The sequence below is a fragment of the Coturnix japonica genome, chromosome 5 (genome assembly GCF_054131305.1).
Source record: "Coturnix japonica strain WE chromosome 5, WE-NBRP24, whole genome shotgun sequence".
NCBI classification, from domain to species: domain Eukaryota; kingdom Metazoa; phylum Chordata; class Aves; order Galliformes; family Phasianidae; genus Coturnix; species Coturnix japonica.
In genome coordinates, this window is record NC_140667.1 from 51,379,530 (window position 1) to 51,390,347 (window position 10,818).

At 50.3% G+C, this 10,818-nt stretch overlaps 4 protein-coding genes across 11 annotated transcripts in view; 3 read left to right on the top strand and 1 right to left on the bottom strand.

Moving 5' to 3' along the window:
* The window catches only part of SYT16 (synaptotagmin 16), a 160,929-nt gene that overhangs the window by 82,158 nt on the left and 67,953 nt on the right, over positions 1-10,818 (bottom strand). The window lies entirely within an intron of this gene.
* Positions 55-1,531, top strand: LOC146760812 (inositol 1,4,5-trisphosphate receptor-interacting protein-like 1). Its single transcript, XM_085549589.1, has one exon. The coding sequence runs from the start codon at positions 524-526 to the stop codon at positions 1,529-1,531; it is 1,008 nt and encodes a 335-aa protein (XP_085405715.1). The 5' UTR covers positions 55-523.
* LOC146760813 (inositol 1,4,5-trisphosphate receptor-interacting protein-like 1) lies at positions 4,413-5,889 on the top strand. The gene has a single exon (XM_085549587.1). It carries the CDS (start codon positions 4,882-4,884, stop codon positions 5,887-5,889), a length of 1,008 nt encoding a protein of 335 aa, XP_085405713.1. The 5' UTR covers positions 4,413-4,881.
* LOC146760814 (inositol 1,4,5-trisphosphate receptor-interacting protein-like 1) lies at positions 8,771-10,247 on the top strand. The gene has a single exon (XM_085549588.1). The coding sequence runs from the start codon at positions 9,240-9,242 to the stop codon at positions 10,245-10,247; it is 1,008 nt and encodes a 335-aa protein (XP_085405714.1). The 5' UTR covers positions 8,771-9,239.

Sequence of the window (10,818 nt, forward strand, 5' to 3'; positions counted from 1 at the left end):
TTTGCATGGATCATATTTTTGGAATTTAATTTGAGAAGATACACGAGGAGCAGAGCATCCACAGGCCGGGTCACCCAACTTTCTTTTTGAGATCGCTCTGGGGGATTCCGGTCTGCTTTGTAAAGGGAGACCCAGGGAGCTCAGTGCAGACACATGCCTCGGAACAGGGCCGATGCCGCAGCCATGGAGACCCAGGGCAGCTGAGGGGGGCCGAAGGGTGGGGCCAAAGGGTGGGGATGGGGCGTCTGTGACGGCACAGTGCGTCACAATGCGGGGCTGACATCGAGGCCAGCAGCGGGCAGCGCTGCTCCACTTTGGCCTGGGCCAGCGGTGAGTGCAGCAGCAGGGGGAAGGCTGTGCTGGGCCGGGCGCAAACAGCGGCCTCAGCCCCCGCTGCCTCCCAGCTCCCTTTGCCCCGCTCCTACCTGACCCCAGGGGCTGCGGCTCCTGGCCCCGCTCCCCCAGCCGTGCGCAAGCTCCCACCCAGCCCCACTGACCTCCCCTCTCTCATCTCTTCCAGATCATGGCTTTGGCGTTTTTCTTCGCCTTGTTGGCGCAGAGATTGGCTTTTGTTGGTGATGAGTTCGATGCAGAAACACTTGAACGCATGCGTCAGCGTGAGGTGTTTCTGCGAGAGCAGATGACCAAGATGCTGGAGGAGATCGAGCAGAGCAGGATGGATGTGCAACCCTGGCACGTCATTGCACAGCTGCCTTGGAAAACTTGGGCCTTGACTGCAGTGCTGCTTTTCCTGCTCTTGCTCTTGGTCCTGTGCATAGATATGCAAGAGGAAACGGAGATCCAAAACGTAACCAAGAAGCGGAGAAAACCTCACATTGAGATGTGGGAGCCGGTGTACCACGAAGGCTCCGATGACGTTACCTTCGTCAGCAGGTTTTACTGTCCGTTCTCCATTTGGCCGCTGAAGACCAGGAGACGCATGTGCGCGTTGGTGGAGGATCTGATGTATGAACTTGTGAGCATCTGTCAGATAATTCCCCAGAGTTTCTTCATGCCACGGCTGCAGCAAGCCGTTGGGGTGGGCGTTGGCTTAGAAAACAACAGCACCGATGAGAACTCCGTCGTCTACCGCATGCTCGTGCCCCTGAAGGCCCCCCCGGGACATGTCTTCCACTTGGAGCACGGCCCCAGGGCGAGGACGGGGGTGAGGAATTCCCGCCTCCGCGTGGAGCTCACCTGCACTTGCATAAGGGAGCGGGTGGTGGGGGACATGATGTGCTTCCTCCACCATCCTGAGGACCGGCTGAGGAAAGAGCAGATGCCCAGCCTCCTAGAAACCCTCTGCCAAGACTCCTACCTGGATATCGAGGAAACTGCAGCCTGGTTCCAGGAACTGGTGACAGTAGCCTGGCTGGATACACCTCAATCGCTAACAGTGCAGGTCGAGATGCTGCCCTCCAACCGATTCTGCAAACTCAAGCTGACCACCGCCACCGGCAAAGTCATCTGGATTGAGCTCATGCTCGGGATACAGCTCGAGGACTCGGACACGTTCCTGAGCTTTGAGTAGGCAGGGGCTGTCGTTAGCAGCAGCATGAGGAGGCCGCACAGGTGCACCGCCACAGAAACGCCCTTCTTCACAAAACAGCCAGGCATGCCTGGCACAACAGATTCCATCACAAACATCTACAGCACTGCGTCCCTGTTCAAGAATACATCTGGGACAGGAATGGGGGTCTTCACCACCACAGATGCTAAAACACCCATAAATAAACTAAGCACAGTAACAAGTGCTTTATACACATTACAACTGTCGTTGTGGTCTTCTCTATCAGCATTAGGATGTAAGCAATGTTTCTTGTCTGATATTCTGCCTCAGTGGGGAAGAATAAATGAAAGGGACCACCAGGTGGTTGTAGATGGACTTCAAATAGCCCAAGATGCTGTTTCCATAGGGCTCAGAATCATGGAATTACAGAACCACAAGGGTGGAAAGGGCCTATAAGATCATCTAGTCCAGCCATCCTCCCATCATCATTGCTACCACAAGCTACCAAACCATATCTTGTAGCTCCTCACCCAGATACCTCTTGAACACTGGCTCTACCACCTCCCTGGGCTGCCATTCCAGTGCCAGATCACTCTCAGAGAGAAAAAGGTTTTCCTGATCTAAATCTGCCCTGGTACACCTCGCGGCCATTTCCTCAGGTCCTGGGAGAAAAGGCCAAACCCCTCCTCATCAGTAACAAGAAGGCTTCAGCTTTCGCTTCAGTGACACACAATGCTACAGTACATACCATATCATAGCACTAGAAATAAACTAAAACAAGAACTATACTCTGCCCATCTGAGCACAGAGTATGGGCTTATCAAAACTGAAACAAATGGCAAACTGTAGATGTTACCAGGTGAGTTGCATGGGAATAATAACCATTTATTTGTGAGTGCAACACCATCAAAGCCCATGACATTTGTCCTGGCACTGAACAAAACGTTTGCCATTTTGAAACACTTCTTGATGAAATCCTGAAGATGAATCCATATGTCTTCAAAGAGCATGAGGGTATAGGAGAACTCTTTCGGATCATATGCCTGTACGACATCTCTATGCAACAAACAACTGCTCAGATACCTGCACGTGTAACTTCACTATAATTACAGGATGCAACTCATTCAGCTCTCGTTGCATTTTATGAATTTATAGGCTACTACCATCGGAATGAACTTCACCTTGGTGGTGAAACTACTACAGCGCGACAACCTGTGTCAACTGCTAAGATGCATCTGAAACAATGGAGTTAAGGCTGTAATCACCGCTCATCGCAAGGCAGAAGACAGATGCAGTATCTTGCAAAGAGCAAAGAAGGATGGAGAACACCACTGGTAGGAAACTCGTTTTGGATGGCAAACAAAAGCCACAGGATCTTTTAATTTCATACTTCTTAACACTGTTGTGATTTTACTAACTCTAATATGCACGTTGCTCATAGTTATATTGTATATAAAAGTTTGGCACGTGATAAACCAAGTAACTACAGCCACCTGAGACATACAAACTAATACACAGCACACAGCAATACTTCACTACCTACTTACATGACTCTGTGAGAACAAAAACTATCAAAATACTGGTTTTGGCACAGAGACAACAGGAGAAGACCATACCACTACAACACGTGAATAAGATGAACTGACCATAGTCACAAGGTGGAAAGTAACGGTGTGCTCATCACAGGTTCAATTTGCACATGAGAAAAGTCATCTTGACCATGAGGGTGCTCAAACACTGGAACAGATTATCTAGAAAGGCCAGACCCCAGGCAACTGAAGAGACTGCTGCACACTTGGGCATCCTAATCTTCACTGTAGGACCTGCTGCTTTCAGTACAGCTCCATCCAGTGACCCTTCAGCAAAGCACACTTCAGACAATCAGATGTTGAGGGAGCTGTGAGCAAAAAGCAGCTTGATATAAGCTGTACTGGACTTGGGGCCTGCTCCCTGTATGGCATCAAAGTACTAAAAAGTGCTTTGGCAGCTTTTTGTCAGGACTAACTTGATTAAATAACACCACATTTAAAAAAATACCACATTAGCCACAGATAACCTTTCCTTCTGAAATTTTACTTCTGTTCCATGCTGTTTGCCCGGCGTAATTCCAGACATGAATTCCGTTTCATTGGCAGGTATGCTCACTCATTGACTCATTTTTCCAGGTTTCATCTTTGGGAATCAATATTTCATCATTTCATCCCATTCCTGTGGGAGCGGGATTGTGGAACTCAGAGACGACTCAGTATTGCAGCGACTCGGCACGGACTCAGATGTGAACGATCCAAAGCGTTTATTACAAGTTCTCACATCCCTTATATACCTTCACAAGTTGTTATTTTCTAACTTTCCCATCCGCCCTTACAACTTTCCCAAACATCTTACATGTCAACAAAGCATTCTACAAAACACTTTTCAACTGTCCATGCAGGCACATAACCAATCAGAGCTGTGAGATTCTTCTTCTCCTTGCAGAGGTGTCCTTGGTTCCCATGCTGTTTATCTTGCTCCACAGGTGCTGCTCTGAACAGCTTTTCTTGTATTCCCACAAGTATGAGTTAACAACTGAGTACAACTTTACTACTGCGCAAACAACCTTTTATACCCCAACTGCATTCATGGAATAATACGACTGGATAATCCAGACATGGTACAACAAATGACTGGCTGCCTTCCACTCAAATAAACAGTTCAACAATACGCAGACATCGTGAGGACTCGGGACCCTCGATGCCTAGTCTCTGCCCCACTGCCCCTCTTTCTCCCCAAGCCTTCTCACAAGGCCATAACGCCCTTGAAGCTATCATGTCCTCCCTGCTCTCCCAACCAACTCCCAACACCAAACAAGTTTGCATGGATCATATTTTTGGAATTTAATTTGAGAAGATACACGAGGAGCAGAGCATCCACAGGCCGGGTCACCCAACTTTCTTTTTGAGATCGCTCTGGGGGATTCCGGTCTGCTTTGTAAAGGGAGACCCAGGGAGCTCAGTGCAGACACATGCCTCGGAACAGGGCCGATGCCGCAGCCATGGAGACCCAGGGCAGCTGAGGGGGGCCGAAGGGTGGGGCCAAAGGGTGGGGATGGGGCGTCTGTGACGGCACAGTGCGTCACAATGCGGGGCTGACATCGAGGCCAGCAGCGGGCAGCGCTGCTCCACTTTGGCCTGGGCCAGCGGTGAGTGCAGCAGCAGGGGGAAGGCTGTGCTGGGCCGGGCGCAAACAGCGGCCTCAGCCCCCGCTGCCTCCCAGCTCCCTTTGCCCCGCTCCTACCTGACCCCAGGGGCTGCGGCTCCTGGCCCCGCTCCCCCAGCCGTGCGCAAGCTCCCACCCAGCCCCACTGACCTCCCCTCTCTCATCTCTTCCAGATCATGGCTTTGGCGTTTTTCTTCGCCTTGTTGGCGCAGAGATTGGCTTTTGTTGGTGATGAGTTCGATGCAGAAACACTTGAACGCATGCGTCAGCGTGAGGTGTTTCTGCGAGAGCAGATGACCAAGATGCTGGAGGAGATCGAGCAGAGCAGGATGGATGTGCAACCCTGGCACGTCATTGCACAGCTGCCTTGGAAAACTTGGGCCTTGACTGCAGTGCTGCTTTTCCTGCTCTTGCTCTTGGTCCTGTGCATAGATATGCAAGAGGAAACGGAGATCCAAAACGTAACCAAGAAGCGGAGAAAACCTCACATTGAGATGTGGGAGCCGGTGTACCACGAAGGCTCCGATGACGTTACCTTCGTCAGCAGGTTTTACTGTCCGTTCTCCATTTGGCCGCTGAAGACCAGGAGACGCATGTGCGCGTTGGTGGAGGATCTGATGTATGAACTTGTGAGCATCTGTCAGATAATTCCCCAGAGTTTCTTCATGCCACGGCTGCAGCAAGCCGTTGGGGTGGGCGTTGGCTTAGAAAACAACAGCACCGATGAGAACTCCGTCGTCTACCGCATGCTCGTGCCCCTGAAGGCCCCCCCGGGACATGTCTTCCACTTGGAGCACGGCCCCAGGGCGAGGACGGGGGTGAGGAATTCCCGCCTCCGCGTGGAGCTCACCTGCACTTGCATAAGGGAGCGGGTGGTGGGGGACATGATGTGCTTCCTCCACCATCCTGAGGACCGGCTGAGGAAAGAGCAGATGCCCAGCCTCCTAGAAACCCTCTGCCAAGACTCCTACCTGGATATCGAGGAAACTGCAGCCTGGTTCCAGGAACTGGTGACAGTAGCCTGGCTGGATACACCTCAATCGCTAACAGTGCAGGTCGAGATGCTGCCCTCCAACCGATTCTGCAAACTCAAGCTGACCACCGCCACCGGCAAAGTCATCTGGATTGAGCTCATGCTCGGGATACAGCTCGAGGACTCGGACACGTTCCTGAGCTTTGAGTAGGCAGGGGCTGTCGTTAGCAGCAGCATGAGGAGGCCGCACAGGTGCACCGCCACAGAAACGCCCTTCTTCACAAAACAGCCAGGCATGCCTGGCACAACAGATTCCATCACAAACATCTACAGCACTGCGTCCCTGTTCAAGAATACATCTGGGACAGGAATGGGGGTCTTCACCACCACAGATGCTAAAACACCCATAAATAAACTAAGCACAGTAACAAGTGCTTTATACACATTACAACTGTCGTTGTGGTCTTCTCTATCAGCATTAGGATGTAAGCAATGTTTCTTGTCTGATATTCTGCCTCAGTGGGGAAGAATAAATGAAAGGGACCACCAGGTGGTTGTAGATGGACTTCAAATAGCCCAAGATGCTGTTTCCATAGGGCTCAGAATCATGGAATTACAGAACCACAAGGGTGGAAAGGGCCTATAAGATCATCTAGTCCAGCCATCCTCCCATCATCATTGCTACCACAAGCTACCAAACCATATCTTGTAGCTCCTCACCCAGATACCTCTTGAACACTGGCTCTACCACCTCCCTGGGCTGCCATTCCAGTGCCAGATCACTCTCAGAGAGAAAAAGGTTTTCCTGATCTAAATCTGCCCTGGTACACCTCGCGGCCATTTCCTCAGGTCCTGGGAGAAAAGGCCAAACCCCTCCTCATCAGTAACAAGAAGGCTTCAGCTTTCGCTTCAGTGACACACAATGCTACAGTACATACCATATCATAGCACTAGAAATAAACTAAAACAAGAACTATACTCTGCCCATCTGAGCACAGAGTATGGGCTTATCAAAACTGAAACAAATGGCAAACTGTAGATGTTACCAGGTGAGTTGCATGGGAATAATAACCATTTATTTGTGAGTGCAACACCATCAAAGCCCATGACATTTGTCCTGGCACTGAACAAAACGTTTGCCATTTTGAAACACTTCTTGATGAAATCCTGAAGATGAATCCATATGTCTTCAAAGAGCATGAGGGTATAGGAGAACTCTTTCGGATCATATGCCTGTACGACATCTCTATGCAACAAACAACTGCTCAGATACCTGCACGTGTAACTTCACTATAATTACAGGATGCAACTCATTCAGCTCTCGTTGCATTTTATGAATTTATAGGCTACTACCATCGGAATGAACTTCACCTTGGTGGTGAAACTACTACAGCGCGACAACCTGTGTCAACTGCTAAGATGCATCTGAAACAATGGAGTTAAGGCTGTAATCACCGCTCATCGCAAGGCAGAAGACAGATGCAGTATCTTGCAAAGAGCAAAGAAGGATGGAGAACACCACTGGTAGGAAACTCGTTTTGGATGGCAAACAAAAGCCACAGGATCTTTTAATTTCATACTTCTTAACACTGTTGTGATTTTACTAACTCTAATATGCACGTTGCTCATAGTTATATTGTATATAAAAGTTTGGCACGTGATAAACCAAGTAACTACAGCCACCTGAGACATACAAACTAATACACAGCACACAGCAATACTTCACTACCTACTTACATGACTCTGTGAGAACAAAAACTATCAAAATACTGGTTTTGGCACAGAGACAACAGGAGAAGACCATACCACTACAACACGTGAATAAGATGAACTGACCATAGTCACAAGGTGGAAAGTAACGGTGTGCTCATCACAGGTTCAATTTGCACATGAGAAAAGTCATCTTGACCATGAGGGTGCTCAAACACTGGAACAGATTATCTAGAAAGGCCAGACCCCAGGCAACTGAAGAGACTGCTGCACACTTGGGCATCCTAATCTTCACTGTAGGACCTGCTGCTTTCAGTACAGCTCCATCCAGTGACCCTTCAGCAAAGCACACTTCAGACAATCAGATGTTGAGGGAGCTGTGAGCAAAAAGCAGCTTGATATAAGCTGTACTGGACTTGGGGCCTGCTCCCTGTATGGCATCAAAGTACTAAAAAGTGCTTTGGCAGCTTTTTGTCAGGACTAACTTGATTAAATAACACCACATTTAAAAAAATACCACATTAGCCACAGATAACCTTTCCTTCTGAAATTTTACTTCTGTTCCATGCTATTTGCCCGGCGTAATTCCAGACATGAATTCCGTTTCATTGGCAGGTATGCTCACTCATTGACTCATTTTTCCAGGTTTCATCTTTGGGAATCAATATTTCATCATTTCATCCCATTCCTGTGGGAGCGGGATTGTGGAACTCAGAGACGACTCAGTATTGCAGCGACTCGGCACGGACTCAGATGTGAACGATCCAAAGCGTTTATTACAAGTTCTCACATCCCTTATATACCTTCACAAGTTGTTATTTTCTAACTTTCCCATCCGCCCTTACAACTTTCCCAAACATCTTACATGTCAACAAAGCATTCTACAAAACACTTTTCAACTGTCCATGCAGGCACATAACCAATCAGAGCTGTGAGATTCTTCTTCTCCTTGCAGAGGTGTCCTTGGTTCCCATGCTGTTTATCTTGCTCCACAGGTGCTGCTCTGAACAGCTTTTCTTGTATTCCCACAAGTATGAGTTAACAACTGAGTACAACTTTACTACTGCGCAAACAACCTTTTATACCCCAACTGCATTCATGGAATAATACGACTGGATAATCCAGACATGGTACAACAAATGACTGGCTGCCTTCCACTCAAATAAACAGTTCAACAATACGCAGACATCGTGAGGACTCGGGACCCTCGATGCCTAGTCTCTGCCCCACTGCCCCTCTTTCTCCCCAAGCCTTCTCACAAGGCCATAACGCCCTTGAAGCTATCATGTCCTCCCTGCTCTCCCAACCAACTCCCAACACCAAACAAGTTTGCATGGATCATATTTTTGGAATTTAATTTGAGAAGATACACGAGGAGCAGAGCATCCACAGGCCGGGTCACCCAACTTTCTTTTTGAGATCGCTCTGGGGGATTCCGGTCTGCTTTGTAAAGGGAGACCCAGGGAGCTCAGTGCAGACACATGCCTCGGAACAGGGCCGATGCCGCAGCCATGGAGACCCAGGGCAGCTGAGGGGGGCCGAAGGGTGGGGCCAAAGGGTGGGGATGGGGCGTCTGTGACGGCACAGTGCGTCACAATGCGGGGCTGACATCGAGGCCAGCAGCGGGCAGCGCTGCTCCACTTTGGCCTGGGCCAGCGGTGAGTGCAGCAGCAGGGGGAAGGCTGTGCTGGGCCGGGCGCAAACAGCGGCCTCAGCCCCCGCTGCCTCCCAGCTCCCTTTGCCCCGCTCCTACCTGACCCCAGGGGCTGCGGCTCCTGGCCCCGCTCCCCCAGCCGTGCGCAAGCTCCCACCCAGCCCCACTGACCTCCCCTCTCTCATCTCTTCCAGATCATGGCTTTGGCGTTTTTCTTCGCCTTGTTGGCGCAGAGATTGGCTTTTGTTGGTGATGAGTTCGATGCAGAAACACTTGAACGCATGCGTCAGCGTGAGGTGTTTCTGCGAGAGCAGATGACCAAGATGCTGGAGGAGATCGAGCAGAGCAGGATGGATGTGCAACCCTGGCACGTCATTGCACAGCTGCCTTGGAAAACTTGGGCCTTGACTGCAGTGCTGCTTTTCCTGCTCTTGCTCTTGGTCCTGTGCATAGATATGCAAGAGGAAACGGAGATCCAAAACGTAACCAAGAAGCGGAGAAAACCTCACATTGAGATGTGGGAGCCGGTGTACCACGAAGGCTCCGATGACGTTACCTTCGTCAGCAGGTTTTACTGTCCGTTCTCCATTTGGCCGCTGAAGACCAGGAGACGCATGTGCGCGTTGGTGGAGGATCTGATGTATGAACTTGTGAGCATCTGTCAGATAATTCCCCAGAGTTTCTTCATGCCACGGCTGCAGCAAGCCGTTGGGGTGGGCGTTGGCTTAGAAAACAACAGCACCGATGAGAACTCCGTCGTCTACCGCATGCTCGTGCCCCTGAAGGCCCCCCCGGGACATGTCTTCCACTTGGAGCACGGCCCCAGGGCGAGGACGGGGGTGAGGAATTCCCGCCTCCGCGTGGAGCTCACCTGCACTTGCATAAGGGAGCGGGTGGTGGGGGACATGATGTGCTTCCTCCACCATCCTGAGGACCGGCTGAGGAAAGAGCAGATGCCCAGCCTCCTAGAAACCCTCTGCCAAGACTCCTACCTGGATATCGAGGAAACTGCAGCCTGGTTCCAGGAACTGGTGACAGTAGCCTGGCTGGATACACCTCAATCGCTAACAGTGCAGGTCGAGATGCTGCCCTCCAACCGATTCTGCAAACTCAAGCTGACCACCGCCACCGGCAAAGTCATCTGGATTGAGCTCATGCTCGGGATACAGCTCGAGGACTCGGACACGTTCCTGAGCTTTGAGTAGGCAGGGGCTGTCGTTAGCAGCAGCATGAGGAGGCCGCACAGGTGCACCGCCACAGAAACGCCCTTCTTCACAAAACAGCCAGGCATGCCTGGCACAACAGATTCCATCACAAACATCTACAGCACTGCGTCCCTGTTCAAGAATACATCTGGGACAGGAATGGGGGTCTTCACCACCACAGATGCTAAAACACCCATAAATAAACTAAGCACAGTAACAAGTGCTTTATACACATTACAACTGTCGTTGTGGTCTTCTCTATCAGCATTAGGATGTAAGCAATGTTTCTTGTCTGATATTCTGCCTCAGTGGGGAAGAATAAATGAAAGGGACCACCAGGTGGTTGTAGATGGACTTCAAATAGCCCAAGATGCTGTTTCCATAGGGCTCAGAATCATGGAATTACAGAACCACAAGGGTGGAAAGGGCCTATAAGATCATCTAGTCCAGCCATCCTCCCATCATCATTGCTACCACAAGCTACCAAACCATATCTTGTAGCTCCTCACCCAGATACCTCTTGAACACTGGCTCTACCACCTCCCTGGGCTGCCATTCCAGTGCCAGATCA

Excerpts from the sequence above, each read along its gene's own strand:
- LOC146760814 (XM_085549588.1), top strand. The coding sequence starts at position 9,240 with ATGGCTTTGGCGTTTTTCTTCGCCTTGTTGGCGCAGAGATTGGCTTTT.
- LOC146760812 (XM_085549589.1), top strand. The coding sequence starts at position 524 with ATGGCTTTGGCGTTTTTCTTCGCCTTGTTGGCGCAGAGATTGGCTTTT.
- LOC146760813 (XM_085549587.1), top strand. The coding sequence starts at position 4,882 with ATGGCTTTGGCGTTTTTCTTCGCCTTGTTGGCGCAGAGATTGGCTTTT.